Raw genomic sequence first — 17500 nt, forward strand, 5'->3', positions numbered from 1 at the left:
TTGTGGAGGGCCAGTAACCGCGAAATGCACGGATGCGGTGCACGTGCCAGTGTGTGTTTGATCGGCAAACACGTGTAACGGGGATGGGGGATCATAAGGCGGAACTTGATTATTGAATTAGATGAGCTAGTTATTCGAGCGATAGTCAACGTGTATGGAGCATGGTAACTGATGTTTATGTTAAAATTTCAATTTCACGAACAAGGTCGTCCCTAGCTCGTTATTTGTATGTCCTTCATGTAAAGAAATATCCATTCTGTAGGATCGAGTCTATAGCTAGCAAGGGATATTCATTCCAGAAGATCGCTGAATGATTTGCATTTTCACGATTTTCTTTATTTCTCGGATCCTCTCAACTCCCGCATGCCTGCGTGCTATATTCTGGTTAGACAGGAATAGATATGTCATATTTGAGAAGAGTTTCTCGGTGGTTGAATCGTGATAATACGTACATTATTTGCAATATAAAATTCAAAGGAATTTTTAGAAATATGGAGCGCGATCGATTGCTGGCATCATCGCTGCTGCTTCTAGTACTCCTTGCTTGCAGTGCAAGTATTTGTTGACCTGATGCGAGGCAAAATTCAACAATTCTTGGGTTTAATTGCTTGGTTGTTCATATTTCTAATTTGCCAGACCGTTCCTTGGTGCATTAATCTGTTACAACAATTGAAAGATCAAGTGGCGCACTCTGTACAATCATGTTCGTTGAGTTTGAGATAAATGATCAGAATCAAGATATTATTCGTTTTCGATGCCTTGTGCTCAAAGGATGTTTTATGAATCACAGCTTTAACCAACCATGAACACCAGAATAGTCTATATGATCAATATGTGCTTTAAAATGCAATAAGCAAGCATTTCAAACTATCGTCATGTTTCAGGAGTAACCATACATGAGACAATCATAATAAACTATCAGTAAAGTCATGGCTTTTCCTTGAATGTTTCCAATATTCAAAACGCTCAAATTTACTACGTTTTTTTTAAATATCTTTAAAAAGGTCATCGATATTTTGTTTTCCATCCGAACCGTTCTTAACCAATCGATCGAATCATGGAAAAAAGTCCATCTGGCATCAGCATACTTTCCTATGATTGTATTTTTTGTTTGTATTGTCCTCACGACATCTGCGATTCCAATAATTTTATGTTGATTGAACCAGGAGGATAAATATCTAACATTCACGAAACGGAACGGCTTCCAGTGGAATGATTCTCCAATCCAATCAGTTGATGAGACAGCGACGATGCTACTTTCAATTCTATTTATGCTAAATCCTCAAGACGGCTCTTCGATCCCGACGTTCGATCGATTCGATCGGTTACATCCATCCTTGCCGAGTCTCCGGTGACGCACTGGCTAATGTAATTCCTATAACTTTCATCTTCTTTCCAGGCGAGGAAAGGTCATTGCCGCACACGACCGATCGTCGCTCGATCCATGGCCTCTTCACTTCCCTCCCAAACAGCGATTACGAAATTTATCTTTTTTCCGCCAATTTGAAAGGAAAAGTTTTCCGTTACTGTCGTCGGCGGTGGAAGTGACCGAAGCGGTCCGTCCGTCGGTCAGGAGGAAGGCTTCCATCGTTTCCACCATTCTGTCCCCCACTGTCTTCGGTGACTTATTCGTTGTCGCGGCAGAAAAACAAACTCCCTTCCTCTTCTGCACTCGATTCATGATTCATGTGATTCATTCGTCAGGCCCGCGGCGTACGATCCAGGGGGTTGTGCGCCAACTTTACCAACTTCCCTCCTGCTGGTGGCCCGGGGGAACTTGGTAGCATATTTCCGAGTTTACTTTTTGCCCCGCCGGAGGTGGTTTCTTTCTATTTTCTCCCTTCTTTGTCACATTCTTTGATTCGCTGCCATTTCCACCACGTTTCTGATTCTTTATTGTGTTCGTCTGCAGCGTCTGCAGCTACTGCAGCGCAATACCTTTCGCAATGGGATTCACATCATCGTGTATCTGTGTGGCCGCGGCCACAGCCGTGGATCGAGCGGAACGAGTTTTTCTCCCTTTTTACATCATACCGCGTGGCGTGGCATGGCGGTCCATCGGCGGTGGTGCATCGACTTGAGAGAGCATCTTCTTCGCGCACCTGGTTGAGGTAGTCCCGGTTTGTACTCGTGCCTCCCACCACTCGTACCGTTGGGAGTATGTGTGCTTAGGAGGTGGGTGGCAGAGCCTCCCTGGCTGATGCTGGAGCTCTTTCTCCACTCTGGCTTCCGTCGAGTCGCCCAGAAATTGTGTGGCGCTGGTGGTGCAGTGGCGGTTGCTGCAGGTTATCTGCAGGTTTGTGAGGCGAGAGTGTGTGGTTGGCGATGTATATCATTACCATTCACGTTCATTGCATCCGAGGGTAAAAAGTGACTTTCAAATCGAGGCTTTTTGACACAGATTATAGAGCGTTCGTGAGAATAAATATTTCTTTTTTGTGTGACGTGCACAAGATAGCAGAGCATTTGAGGAGGGCCGATGATGAGGTTATGTTTAACGTTCTAATTGTGGAAAGTTTCATAAATTTTGCTGAGGTATTAGTGTAAGGCATCATTTTTATTTATTCTCATGAGTCTAAATATCCGTGCTATTAGCAAGAAAGAAAGAGAAAAATGGGACGACTTGGAAATTTAAAAAGTTTTCCGCTGACGTAGTGAGAACAGTGAGCAAAAACAGTTGGAGCTGTAATGAGAGACATTTTCTCGCACAGCATGCCTATCTTTTTCACCAAAGAAATAGATTTTACGTTGATTCTACCAAATCATTGCAAGCATAGCAAGCTATTTCGCCGGAAAACGTAGTTGAAGTCGAAGAGACCTGCCTCGAGAGTTTCAAAGATTGTCACTAATTCAGAAGATCAAACTTTACTTTGCGCAGTGGCGATACAAGACGATTGACCGTGCGCCGTGAAAATCAAACGAGTGCTCTTCATTGGTGTGCCGAATATTCGTGCAGAATGGATTCGCTTTGGCGAATATTTTCAAGCATTAAAGTTTCGGTCTTTTATGAGAGTGGCAGACAACAATTCAGTCTCTAAAGTCTTCTTATACAACCTAGATGGATGGAGAGGGGATGATAGGTCCAAATCGAGATGGAACCAAAAAAAAGTTGATCTTGTTGGAACGTATCAACGATTTCGGAAGAACAGAACATCCTAATCGGAAGAATAGGATTTTTTTCAGCCGTTTAGGACCGCTCAATAGAGTTCTAGTAGCTCAACATTGAAATAGTCGATCTTTCGCATTAATCAGAAATTTTGAGTTGTACATAAAACAAATGAAAATTAATGTAAATAAACTATGATAACACAAATCCGAGCTTTGATCAATCAAACGCTTTCCTTGGTTTTATCGAATAACTTACAATATCTGCCAATACTATCACTTTTTATTCTACTTCCCTTCATGCTTTATTTTTTTTATAGAAATACAATAAAAAACATCTATTTCTCCACCTCCGCTTCAAACAATTGGATAAATAATCTGCCTTTGACGCCTTTCTCACAGCTTCCATTGTCAAATTTGCTCAGCAAAACCGGAACGTGAGGCAGTTAATTGAAAAGTGCGATACTTAACCGGCTCACGATTCATGCGCCCTCTAATGTTTCGATTGTCTAATTCCATAATTCCATACGCCTTCTCCCCCCCCCCCCCCCCCCCCCCCCCACCGCCCCTGCAATCAGTCAGGTACGTCCCTCGGGAGTAACGTGAGCAAAGGCGAACGAATGTTACTTCTCGTCGCAAATTACAGTTATCTGCCCTGCATTGTTGCACCCTCCCTTCGATTACTGGATGGGTGTGCGCGAACACTAAGCGCGACTGACACCGAAATGCATGCTCACGATCGGCTAATCCCTCCCGCTCCCGTTGACTACAGCTCTTCTAGCGAGATCGCGCGACCACTCATCGAAATTAGGCAGACGACGAAAGGGAAATCGGAAATGGAGAAATTTCCACCGAGATTACTGCCCGATGGCCCTTCCAGCCCTTCCCGGTAACAGCAGCATTTAGCATTTTCCAGCGGTTGGCGCGGGTGAGTCGCGCTGGATTTCGGTGGCGCTTTCCACCGATGTCGCTGCGGATGTCGTAACATTATTGCGGCGCGCGTGCAATCCGATTAACGAAGACGGCAGTTCGTGACTTTTCCGAACGATCGATGGGGTGGATGGGAAAAGTGAAATCGATTACGCCAACAGATCGACGGCGATCGGTCGAAGGTGCCAGCATCAGCATCAGCACCAGCACCAGAAGCCAGCAGTTATTGTTCTCTGTCTCTATCTTCCGTCGTTTTCTGTTGGGTGATCAAAGGTAAACAGCCTGGTTCTCCGGTTCGGGATGCAACACCTGCACCGGTAGCGGTGAAAGTCCGTTAGGATCGAAATGCCACTGATTGTCGCCCTCCATCGAGCCCTTTCAGTGGTTACAGTTGTTCCAATTGACCCGTTAGTACATTGTGGATACTTAATTCGTTTTATTAAAAAATGGAAACAAGTCAGAACTCGTTGGTTTCACTATTGCGTGGCTATTTACAGTGCCCTAGGACGGGACATTCCTCCGTTCTGGCCGCGGTTCTCTCTGATGCTGAGCTAGGCACCATCCATCGGATCCTGATAGTCGTACACCTGCTTCCGCTTCCGGTAGGGCATGGGATCCTCATCCTCGTAGTACTGATAGCTACGGTACGGTTTCCGTGGATCGATGCTACGCTGCCAGCCACCACCACCGCCACCACCTCCGCCACCACCATGATCGTACACGACATGTTCCGCTCCGTGGCCACCGCCCGAACCCGTTGACTTCTTTAATCCATTCTGCAAAAGGGGTAAGGGTGTACAGAAGAAAGAGAGAGTCGGTTTAGCCCAGTGTCAGCTGTGCGATCACTACGTACTACACAGAGCTGCTGCAACCGTGCCGTAGATGCGAGAACAGCGGTGCAAGCGTATTTACCAGAGTGGAAAAGACGAGCGCAATCTTGGCCATAATCAGTGCGACCGCCGCCAGGACGGCCACCTTGCCGAGAATGACTTGCGCGATCATTGCCATCAGCGCCATCAGTGCCATCGAGAACATGCCACCGTGCTTCTGTTTGTGCTTCTTGCCGCGACCCTCGAGCTGTGCCGAGTGCTCGAGCAGCAGCAATCCCGACCACTGACCCTGCTCATCGACGAGGCTGAGCTGGAACAGCCGGGACGCCAGGAATGCCCGTAGCTTACCGAGCACTCCGGCCCAACCGTGGCCCGTCACACGCGGTGCCATCTCTGCCTTCCAGGCCGGATTTTTGCGCACGATCACAAACGGAGTCACGCGGAACGTCACATTCCCGTCGATGGCTCGGTCCATCAGACGGATCACCTCATCACCGAAGCACTCACCGAGCTGGCCAGCCTCGAAACAACCACGGACACGATCGAACAGATGTCGTGCGCTTACGGCGGCCACCACCATGGGGAGTGTGCTGTTCGCGGGTGTTGCGTGTTCTATCACTGCCCGGGCACTGGCTGGAGCGAACAGTCGATACTGTACGAGCGCTAGCGTCCCGATAATGAACCGCAACTGGCACTGCGGACTGCGTGCCATTTTTCTGGATGCCTCGAGGATGTGCTCGAGCACCGAGCACCGAAATGCAAATAGACTGCCCCAACCGGCATCCGGATCGCTTTATATCGAGTTCGGGAACGTGCGTTCTAATGTCGTTCGTCAAGTGTCGTCTCAATGTTTTTGTGGGGAGGGGGGGAAACATCGGAATTGTCAAATCTGGATGTCCTCATTATCCCCGGGCTACTATGACCCGTAAAGTCAGCAGACGGAACCATTTTTTGGGGCGGTTTTCGGGTGGAGATGGCGCTCGAATTCTTAATTGTTTCGCCGTGTGTTCTCGCGGTGGCCTTGCTCTTCCGGATCGGTGGCACAAATGAGGCTGCGCTAGGTCACGCCAACCACGCACCAAGCGCCAGTGCCTAGTGCCGGCCTGGAATGCCGCAGGAGGGGAGAAAGAAAGTGGCTCGCAGACAACGCCGGTGCCAGTGCTGTACGGACGGGCATGGGATGGTTCTTCTGCTTCTTGCGGTGCGCAATTCCGTGTGCCCGGGATCCCCAGTGATTAATTAGGCACAACGCGCATGCGTGTCGGGTATGGGTTGATTGTTGTTGGGACGCCGAATGGCTGGTTGGTTGGTTAGGTGCAATGGCTGCCGTAGACTGGGGCGGTAGTCCCAGATTTGCTCATGCTGACGAGCGTGTAGCTCCGATCGGGGTCCAGGGGGGGGGGGGGGGGGGTTTGGTTTAGTAACCCGATTCACCGGACGGGGTGGCCATTAGAGCGAAACGGGGGCCTCATCATCGGATGATTCTTCTCCCTGTGTGCTGCCGTGTGGTGGTGGCCGCTACTTGGCTTTGACTTGCACTTTTTGGGACGAAGCCACACAAGAATGCCGCCTAATTGTGAGCCGTTGCTTCTTTCATTAGACCACCATAGAGGATAGTAAATAAGAATTCGGCAGTAAGTACAGGTAGTACACGTTTATTTTTGAGATTATGTGAGTTTCATATGATGAAAATAGCGCACCAGCAGCAATGGCCTTACACTCTATCAGCAGCTCAGCTCTTCTGAAAAGCTGACTTCTTAATGTATAAATGCAGCAGCGATGAATCGTGACTCATATATCCTTGGCACTGCAGTGGGTCTTGGATTAATGGTCACTCCAGGCAAAGTTACGTCCAGCGGTACCACCTCCTCCACCAGTGCCACCACCATCGGGCAGCGATCGTTCATTCCGATCGGTAGTCAAATCGGAAGTGACGAACGGATACTCTCCACCACCCGTCGACAATCCACCGGCCGGTGCGTGCTGCTGCTGTTCCCGTTCTTTCTCGTAAAACTTCCGCTCGAAGAGACGGGCCGTGCGGTCCTTTAGCATCTGTTGCTTCTCGTACTCGTAGAACTTGTCGACCAGTGGTGCCGCCGTTGGTTCAACACGCTCGTCCAGGTTCAGGAATTTGTCCTTTTTCTTGTAGTAACCACCGCTCGTAAGATCATCGGCCTGCGACACCCCGTGATGGTGCGTATGCTGGTGATGATAGTGATCGTCATGGTGATGATGGTGATGATGCTGGTGATCGTCAAAGTCCGGATTGTCGGCCAGTGGGTTGTTGTAGCGGAACGGTTTCGAACCGAACCCGTACCCACCACCATGGTAGCCACCGCTGAAACCACCGCCACCGAAGCCACCACCTCCGAAGCCACCGACCAGCGACGGTGCAAAGAAGGAACCGTATCCGAACATGCCGGACAGGAAGAGAGCAATCTTGCCCAGGATGAGAGCCTTTTTGCTTAGCAAAATCAGTCCACCGAACACCAGTGGGAGCAGGGTGGCCAGGTTAAACTTGAGCCCCAGCAGAAACGGGACCACGAAGCTCTTGGTGAGAATACGGGCTGGAAGAGGGAATAGGATTAAAACAGGATTGTTGTGTAGAGAGGTTACGATTTTTGAAAAATTCTTTGGATTAATCCGAATGATTTGGGCAACATTGCTGAAAGGAAAAAGTCACTTGTGTTGCTTTTGATTTGTTGATTTAGTTGAGTGAGTTCTTCAACAGCAATGAAGTGAAATTGAAGAATTAAAGTTAGTAATTTATTCCAAAATTTTCCAAAAAGGGGATTCCAACACTTTCTTGTGCGAGAAAGGTATCGGATCTTTTTTCTCACTCACTCTCTAATGCGAGAGCGAGAAAAAAAGTTAATGCACACTAGCGTCCTCTAGGTAGTGAACTTTTGAGCCCGTTCAGTATAAACAGATGCAGTGCCGCCGAGGTGGCGCTCTGGCACCAAAGAGAATATTTGAAATTTTTGAACAAAACGGCAATCTAACAAACTGCCAAGCAGCATGAATACGCATGTTTAGGAGTAGGGAGAATATTTTCCTTCATGTAGCATCAACAAAATCAGCGTCATATATCAGATCCCACGATTACAACCAATTGATACCTCAGCTCATGGTATTGATGGGATAAATTATCGGATACCTGTGGATTTTTCCTCGAACAGCGATCGTTCATCGTTCTGGGACGCCGCGGGATCCAGCACGAACTCCAAAATGCCAACCGCACCGGCGGTTGGGCCAAGCTTCAGCTTCAGCCCCGGATAGATGATGCCCATGTCCCACAGCATCTGGCGCTGGGCCATCACGGCGCCTGCATTCTCCAGTATTCCTCTGTCGACGACGTTAAAAAGAAAACACACATTACACTCACGCGTTTGTGAAGGACGAGATGGAAGCCGTACAGTGATGGAACCGATGACTGTCACTGTGGCATTGAGGCTATTTGGATAATTCATGCTTTGCCCTCGTGGTCGCTGGATTGACCGGAATGTAAAAGCAAAGTCTAGCGACGAGAAAGAGCCGGCAACTGAGCCCGATTCCATTGCTAGGCGAGGCGAGCGCTGGCAGAGCAGATGCATTAACATATTAAAGTAGCTCCACGGCACCACGATGACGACGACGAGCCGGGCATTTGTGCGGTTCAGAAGATCAAAGGGATGTGTGGTCGGTTGGAGCGAGAACAGTAGCACGATGGATAGAGATTGCTGTGCGCGTGGTGGTGCACACGTGGGATCGTGTGGCCGTCAGTCGTCAGGAAGAAGTTAATTGCATCGCGACCAAATTATGTCGATTACCGTTTTCGGTTAAACCGAACGAGGCACTTTTGTCAGTTTGGTCGAGGTCAATTTGGATAAAAAAAAACTCTCGGATTCATTGCTCCCTCCCAGCTCTTAATAAGGTTCTCAACTCGTGCAAAATTATTCTCGCTGCGATGCATGGAACGATTGATATCTGTTTCATGTGTGCTTCGGCCGAGGTCGAGAGTCAATTAATGCTTGCTCCTGATGATAATGATATTATTATAGAGTAATTTTTTCACTTGAATTGAGTTTGGCAATTGACCCGATGCTTCTAGCGACTGTCACAAATAAGAGGAAATGAGTTTTAATTATCGACCATCGGCTTGACATGAATGACCATCAGCTTGACGACAAAAAAGCTTTATGTTATGTATCATTTCATTTCTCGCGAAGAAACCATCGACCTTTTCTGTTTTGTAAATGTTATGCAAGCGCATAGCTTTGCGAAGGATATTCACAAGCAATTTAATCCAAATTAATAAAATTCAGCCATCTGTCTCGGGCAGACATGGGCAGACAAATCAATAAATTTTAGTTAAATGATTAGTTTTACAAACTAGTCTTAAAGCTTTTTTGTTAAATTTGGGCGATTTTCGGTAGCATTTTGAAGCTGATCAAATGATGGTTTGTGTTTAATTGATTTAAAAACGAGCTTTACAAAGTTATGGTAAAAATTATTTCAAGCAATTTCAAACGAATCTCGATGAAGTGGAGCACCTAAAGGAAGAGCAAATCAAGAGTTCCAATGAACAAAACGATTGCGACATGACGGATCATCTGAAACATACAAATCGATATTCGTTAGAAAGGTTATAAGTTTATCTATGTAACCCCAGAAAGATTTTTGTTGATATTCCAATTGTTCGATTTTTGGCAGATTTTTGAAGTTGAAAAAGTGGTGCTTTTTGCGATCCTGCCAAAAAAAAAAGAGCTTTAGAGAATTGTTTTAAAAAAGGTATAAACAATTTTAATGATCTCTCGACGGGGTTACCTGGCAAAAAGTGTGCAAATTATGTGTTAAAAATTTCAAATCGATCGGCCCAGTAGTTTTTACGGTACGATGGACACCGACTTTAAAACCGCTGGTTAAGGGAAACGCTCTTCAAAGTAGCGAGCTGCATGGAGCCTTGTATGAAACGCGGATTTAAAAAAATCTGTATCTTTGTCAGTTTTTCTTCGATTGATCCAAAAAAATTTCACAATATTCTTGAAAGTATCAGCTTTCAGGGAAAAATGTAAAAAACATGTGTCGCAAATAAAAATTAAATACCGAAGCCCCCCTTAAGGCATACAATTTGACAAGATCAATTACTGTTGCTTTTACGATTTTAAAGTTCATCATATGCTTGCAGAATAAGCGATCACGATGTTTCGTCCTCGAGCTTATGTTGCACTCGCAAAACTGCCGCAAAACAAACCCCAAGACAAGCGAGCAAAACTGATGCCTGGCTCTTAAGTGAGCGAATCGAACCACTTCACGTTTGACGTTCCGGCTGTTCGGTCATAGATCAAACCGACCTAATTGAGATTCGGCACGGAAGCGGTATTAACGCATTTCGTGACATCCATTTCGGATCCCACTTTGGGCCTGGGCCTCGACCACCGGTCACCTGGTAGATAGAGTTGTGAGCCCCTCATCGGTCGTCAATGAAAATGGCTTTGGCCGCTGGATGGCCGTCCGTTTTGTCGTGGGCAGCGGAATGGTTGGATGGCACTGTACACGGGAATCGGAATGTGGCCACCCCGTGGGTGAGTGAGAACACATGGAAAGAACTAGGTTCCCTCTGCGCCCCTCCCCCAAAAACAAACACACCAACACATGGGCCTCGAACAAAAAAGAAAGTCAAGCACCAACCCCACACGCATACGCATCGGATCGCCCCCTCCGAAGTGAGCGAAGGGCGTGAAAGATCCACCAAAAACCTGATAGCCGTGGCAAGGGAAGCGGCGGGGGTGTCCGCTTTGCTCATTTGTTTTCGTTCGTTTTGCACTTGATCGTAATTTATTCAAAGCACAGCAGGAAAAGGGGACAAGGGGGAAGCCACAGGAACGCGACGGCCGGTTGGGCTCACTCATCGGTTGTTCCCAATTCGATCGATTGACACAAATTCCAATGTTCGGACTGGCCGCCTCATTCCCAATTTCCCCCCGCCGTGGTTCGGTTGGGCGGAGGAGAATGAAGTCAGCTGGCTGGCCCGGCCCGTCTTCTCCACTTCCGACAGTGTTCCGAAGATGGGCACATTGTTTTGATTTGTCCCTCGGAACGGACGGAACTAACTTGCCTGAAGTCGAGTGGATCGCGATCGATAAAGTTGGGTATGATGCGTGACGCTGGCAGTGAATCGTCCTTGATCATCAGTACACCGGTCGCGAGGGTAAAGTTGTTGGCTTCCTCGAGAAACTGCAGCGAGCTGAGTGCTTGCTGGCCGGCACATCGCAACAATCCGGGCGACGGTTGCCGCCGGATGCAGTAATCGAACTCGTCCAGCTGGCCACGTACCAGGGTGGTGAACTGGAATAGTCCTAGCACCATCATCATGCTACCCACTAACACTGCCATTTTAACAATTCCAGGGATTGGGCGACACTTCTTGGCGAAACTTTGCTCCAGACACTTTGACACAACTTTAAGCGGACCACAGGACCTGCACTGTATTCACATATCACCGGAACAGACAGAGGACAAAGAGGATTCGACCGAGAATTAAATCCTGCCAAAGGATAATCCCGGGACCTTCCGGAGAACAACGGTCCACACTGAAATCGGATTAGCCGAAACGGAGTGAGTTGGAGACTCACCGGAGCACTGGCACACTAAGTTCTGTGATTGCGACGTGACACGAATGTCCACTGACGGTTCAGACGTACCCGTAATATTGTATATATACCAGCCCAGGTAGCTGCCAAGCTCCAAGAAGCTTCAGCTCGATCCGATCCTCCCACCCGACCGCCATAGAACGGTGGGAAAAACGTTTGGCCAAGGGCCGTGAAGGGGGACGGCTCATCCGATGGGAAATGAAACGGGTATACTATTGCGAAAACCGAGAAAATCGGAACGAAAGACAACAATGTACCGTCCACCAGCGACCAAATGCAGCGATCCATATCTCCGGGAATCTCCTGCTCCGACGGTTCCTTACCGCCCCCGTTTAACACGGCGCCGGGGATTGCGCGATTATGAGCGCGAACATTTACATAACCTCGAAAGAAATTACGCGACCTGCGGGCGCACCCCCATCTGACGTCTGACGTTTGTGCAAAGTTCACCAACCAAGTAGGCAGTAGGCGACGGTGGGATTGGGAAAATGTCTACCTCCACTCAGCGGCTGGCTGGAGACACTTTTCACCTTCTTTCCTTCCTTCATTGTGCGCCGCGCCGTCGGTGACCTATTGTTCCGGTGGAGTGACCCCTGCGGACACTCTTTCCCTCGCGCATCTCGCGTGATGTTCGTCACAGATTGAAGTGCGGTGGAGCCTCGCCGCGATGATGATGGTGAAGTAGGCTGTGCGGTGCTGCTTAGGTTATGTCAAATCAGATGAGGATGATGTCACCGATGGGCTGAGACGAGGGTACAGCTTGGCATCCCCTTTTTTTTGCGCTGGGAGCTTTTTGACGGCACCGAAGACTTAAACTAATTCGACGTCCGGATGACCTACCCAGCAACCGGAGGTTGAGTTTTCGGGTCCAATCGAGCTTGACCTGCAGTCGAGGAATGCACTCCATTCCCCCCTGGTCCCCACCTCGCTGGTGAAGGGTTTTCCGTGCTAGAGCACCATCTCATCCCATCGCTCGCATTAAGGGATCGCCACGATGGTAATTTGGTTTTTCGCGGCGAAATTTGGGCAACCAACACCTGGTGGCAGCTCATTTCAGTTCGGCCGCTCGGGCACTCGGGCACTCGAGGAACACGCACGCAAAAAAAAGCTGCAAAAGCAAAGTCATGTCCCCGCCGCCAGTAATCATCGAAAATGATTACGCAAAAAAACGGGGCCCACTGGTGGTCTCCCTCTTTTTGACCGCGTGAGTTTGGTGTTTTTAATGGAGTTTTTGCGGTTCACCGACGACCGACGGTCCCGTCCAGTTCCCTCGGGTTCCCTGGACCATCGTTCATCGTGCCGTGGCCGAGCGCCACGCGGAGGTAGGCGGATGGTGGTTAGCCGTGCATGGCCAAGATAAAGACATCTTTCGAGCCGTGGCGAGTGCGCACAAAAAACCGGAAGCGCCAAACCTTTCCTTTCACGCACAATCCCGACCCGAAAGTGTGGCGAAAATGGAGAAAAGGCGGGGGGGGGGGGGGTGGAGGGTTCGCGAAAAGACAAAACGAAAATAATAATAATAAAGGGGAAAAAAAGGAAGCAAAAGTGGAAAAGAGTAACAATAATCATCTGCCTCGTGAACGTGAAAGTGGCCAAAAGTGAAAGTGACGTACGCCAACCGCCGGGGGCGCTCGGTCAGCAAGTTTTTGCGAATCTAGCCGTCAACCAACGGCCACAGCAACAAAGCCACGAGAGGGGAAAGAAGCCAAGAAGCGCGCTACCTCAAAGAACACCGAAAATGGTCCAGAGGATACAGAGAGAAGGAGAGAGAGAGAGAGAGAGAGTACCCTGGCGGCTCCTTGGCTCGTCATTTAGTGTGATCTATTTTGTTTTATGTTTGTTACTTTTTTGTTCAAACAATGGGCGGGGGAGTTTGGTGTGATTGTTAGCGACGCAATTTGGCAGTCATGGCCGCTCCGTCGACGCCCGTGTCTCCCGCTGCGATGATAGCGATCGTCGGGATTTGCGTAATGAGCATCGCGGAACGCACGCGAATCCGGCGATGATCTGGCGATGACCGACGGTAATATGAGACCATTTCCGGGGTTTTGTTTCACGGTTAGTGGTTTTTGGGAAATTTGTTTTAAAACTCGAAAGCCACAAAGGAGTGCCGCAGAGACAGAGAAGTATAATATCACCGTGGCACGACTGTGCGTGAAAGGAATGATGGATCATGCGCCTGGAAGTCGTTATAAGTCGGCAACATCGTTGCGCCCATGGCAATCGTCCTCGTTTGTCCAGCCGGCTGCCGGAGCGTGTCTTTCTGGTTCTGCGAGGCGGAGCTTGGCTTAAAATGCAGGGCAGGCCAGATCGAAGATGACTTTCACTGCGTGACGCATTATGGCTGGAAAGAGGACAAAGCGTTTTAAAGAATGTGATTCCTCCGGCAGTGGACCGACGTTGACGAGGGAACCGGTGACCGGTGTTGAGCGGGAAAACTGAACGTGCATCAATCCGAGAATCCGAACACGACGTTATATGTCATAATAGATTAGAAGGAGGGAAAAGCTGTTTCTGGAGGTGGAAAAGGTGGATCTGGAGCATGGATCACTGAGGAATGCATTAAGGAACGTCAGGAAGATCTTTGGTCTGCATGTTTCTCGATATTCGGTTGGCCATTGACGTGTTCTTTCGAGTACACATTCCAAATACTCTGATAATCAATGGGGGAGCTTACATGTTAACTTTTTTTCTAGTGAGATTTATTTCTTACATTTTTTCATGAATACTGATCCTTCCAATAGCATTGTGCCAAATCTTTCGATCAATCAAAGCAAAATGGATATCGATTTAAAAACTATAACTATAAATAAATCTTGCTAGTTTGAACTATGGTATTCCCGAAACCTGCGATTTCTATAGTAGCATAAACACTAGAGGACTAAACCTTTTGACATTTTGAACACTTAAACTTTACTCTATTTTCCACGTAGCATGTGTGCATGTTGTAGTATTTTTTTCTGTATAAACGGTTGATTTTTTTTAAACAGCTGCATAAAACTCGTTTTCTAAATTGTAAAAATCATCACCTTACCAACAACTTAAAAAAAAAACAACACATCGTAAGGACCAGGAAAGTATCCTAATCAAACCAAAGAGTATCGATTTGTATATCTTAGATAATTTAGCTACGATCAACACCGCGAAAATTACATTTTTCGGGGGCTTCGGTATTTAATTTTGTTGTGTGACACATATTTTTAACATTTTCCCCTGAATGCTGATCCTTTCAAGAACATTGTGTAAAAGTTTTGGATCAATCGAGTAAAAACTGAAAAAGATACAGATTTTTGAAAATCCGCGTTTCATAAAAGGCTGCTTGCCGCTCGTTACTTTGAAGAGCGTTTGCCCATAACCAACGTCGGTGCCCATCTTACTGTAAAAACTACTGAACCGATTGATTTGAAATTTTTAACAGATAATCTGTACACTATTTGCCAGGAAGCCCCGTGGAGATATCATTAAAACTGTTGATACTTTTTTTTTTAACAATTATGTAAAACTCGTTTTTATTTGCAAAATCACAAAAAAGCATCCCTTTTTCAACTTCAAAAATCTGCCAAACATCGAACAATTGGAATATCGACAAAAACCTTCCGGGGCTACCTAATAATAAACGTATAATCTTTCTAACAAATATCGATTTGTATATTTTTGATGACCCTTCATGTCGCTACGATGGGCTCCGGAAAAAGCACCTTTGCGACAACACGCGTACCAAAATTTGATACAACGGAATAAGCGTTTAATGAATGTTGTTCAAAACAATACCAAATATTCTTCAAAAATTGTAGATTAATCGACTATTTATTTGAAAACATAAAGTTGAATGGTTATGTCACAAAAAATCGTCAAAAACGGGCCTTTTTTGGCCCAAAATTACCGAAGCCCCCCTTAAATTATGAATAAATATTCTTATTTTTTTTGTATGATTGGCGTTCAGACAATAAAAAAAATTAAATAGTTTCACATTTCAATTGCTTTACTATCAAAATGATCACCAATCGTTCAGTATTGATAAGGAGTAGGCGATTCTAAAAGCATAACTCCCAGTTCCAGTGAACTAATTTCGAAACCGACGGCACGCAGTTCCTCAATAGGTCAGCGTACCATAACGCGCCGATGGTTCCATTTCAAAACAGCGCTACAAGTAGCACCGCAATAGCTCGCAATGGAAAAGGCCAGCCCGGTGATCGAAATAGCATCACATGAAACTGCATCTACAGTTACACGCGCACAGCATCCGGCATCGGTGGGGCCGGGGCGTGGAATCGATTTCGCCACAAAACCATAATTCCGAGCACTTAACCCAGAGCGCGGTGCTTCCCACATGATTGCCCGGTATCGATCCATCCAGCTATGTAGGTCCGGTTCGATTTCCGCCAAACTTCGAACTCTCATTCCATCTTCTCCAAAAAAAAACTCAACCAAGGTGGAAGATGAACTGTTTTGGCGAAATTTCGGTTCCATTTACACTCGACCGTATTGCCTAGATATGACCGTATTGTGTTCGACGCGACTCGCCACTGCACTCACCAAACAAAAACAAAAAAAAAACGAGTTGATAGACGCACCGAGTGGCCAAGCAAAAGCATAAATCGAATCTCCTTCCCCTACCGGCCCGTGTGGGAAGGAAAAGGGGAACGAAGCTTAATTTTATTGTTTCTTGGCCTCCAGCCCGGCCAGCCCGGCCAGGCCAGCTGCAACAGCAACCTCCATTTACGCACTTCTGGAATGGGCCAAAGCCGTGGAGCCACCGGAGTGGATGATGATTGCCCGGCACCCGGCATCCGGCAACCGGGCCCCCGACGGCACATCGCGCTCCAAACAGGTCCCGGGGCGGGAGGGCTACTTCAGAATTTGTAAAAGTTTCTCCAAAAGGCCCTGACCTCGGAAGCGGCATCGAAGGCGCAACAGATCGATGGAGGTGGTGCGAGTGCGAGTGCGAGAAGGAAAGAAAAGAAAGACTCCACCGAGCACCGTCCACCCAGTGGTCCATCCAGTGGTCCTCCAGCCCGGGGGCTGCCGAGAACAGGGCAAACAAACTGGCGGCCGCGGTTGGAAATCGTCATACCAGCGATGATGATGCCGGTGATGATGGCGATGATGATGATGATGGGAGTAATAATAAAAATAAAAATATTATTCGAAAAAGGAAAGGCAACGCTTTCGTTCCCGATTCCTTGCTTGCCCACCCCACCCCGTGGTTGGTGCAAGGGGTTTTCGACCAAAAACAAAATCCAAAAAAAAAAAAACTACGAAAAAAAACTTTCTCCAAACAGCACGCTGGTCGAGAAGGTCCGGGTTCTCCTCGGGAGCACCCAAGGAGCGCTGCGGCCACGAGTACGCGCGACGAATAAAATCGCTCTCGTCTCGCATTCTCGTCTTCTTCCCTCTTTCCACCGCGGTTTCGTGTCTGGGTGGTTTTGTTTTATTTATTTTTCGTCTCTCTAGGACCACCATACCGGACCGGGGCGGACCGTGGGCGGATAACTGGTGGACTCGCAGGGCTTTCTTTCTCCCGCCTTGAGGCCAGCGCGTGCTGGCGAAGAGACAACACTTTCGATCTCGAAGCAGGTTTCCTATGGTGAGAGGAGGGTTGAAGGGGGGGGAGAATTGGAGAACCGGGAGTCCGTCGGAGGACGGTTTTCATGACACAGATTACACACTTTCCCTTCGATGTACCCTCGAATTCGTGAAGCAGGATGAAGACGAAGACGAAACCAACGAAACAAAGTGACTCCAATAGTGACCCCCCCCCCCCCCCCCCCCCCCCCCCGGGTGGTGGAACCCGTGGTGAAGCGAAAGGTGAAGGACCGCCGATCCTTCTGCTTCTTCGCCCGATCACCGCTGGATCACTTTCCCAAAAGGTACCGGTTTCTGGGGGGCGGGGGGTCCCGGAGCTGGAGCTGTGTTTACTTACCTTACTGGTCGTGGTGGCCTTGTTGCGCTTTCACTCCAGACTCTGGTAGGGTGCCCTGCTAGGGTCTGGGAGCGCACGAG

The 17500-nt window shown here is 47.9% G+C and overlaps 2 protein-coding genes across 2 annotated transcripts; both read right to left on the minus strand.

Annotated features, from left to right (window-relative positions):
* Window positions 1-4586: 4586 nt before the first annotated feature.
* LOC126574866 (uncharacterized) lies at window positions 4587-5577 on the minus strand. The gene is made up of 2 exons (XM_050235271.1): window positions 4948-5577; window positions 4587-4811 (listed from the first exon to the last, which is right to left on the minus strand). The coding sequence occupies exons 1-2, from the start codon at window positions 5575-5577 to the stop codon at window positions 4587-4589; spliced, it is 855 nt and encodes a 284-aa protein (XP_050091228.1).
* Window positions 5578-6689: 1112 nt separating this feature from the next.
* Window positions 6690-11216, minus strand: LOC126574874 (uncharacterized). Its single transcript, XM_050235283.1, has 4 exons — window positions 10963-11216; window positions 8023-8210; window positions 7140-7432; window positions 6690-7067 (listed from the first exon to the last, which is right to left on the minus strand). Exons 1-4 carry the CDS (start codon window positions 11214-11216, stop codon window positions 6690-6692), a joined length of 1113 nt encoding a protein of 370 aa, XP_050091240.1.
* Between the last annotated feature and the right edge of the window lie 6284 nt (window positions 11217-17500).

This window comes from Anopheles aquasalis, chromosome 2, assembly GCF_943734665.1.
Source record: "Anopheles aquasalis chromosome 2, idAnoAquaMG_Q_19, whole genome shotgun sequence".
Taxonomy (NCBI): domain Eukaryota; kingdom Metazoa; phylum Arthropoda; class Insecta; order Diptera; family Culicidae; genus Anopheles; species Anopheles aquasalis.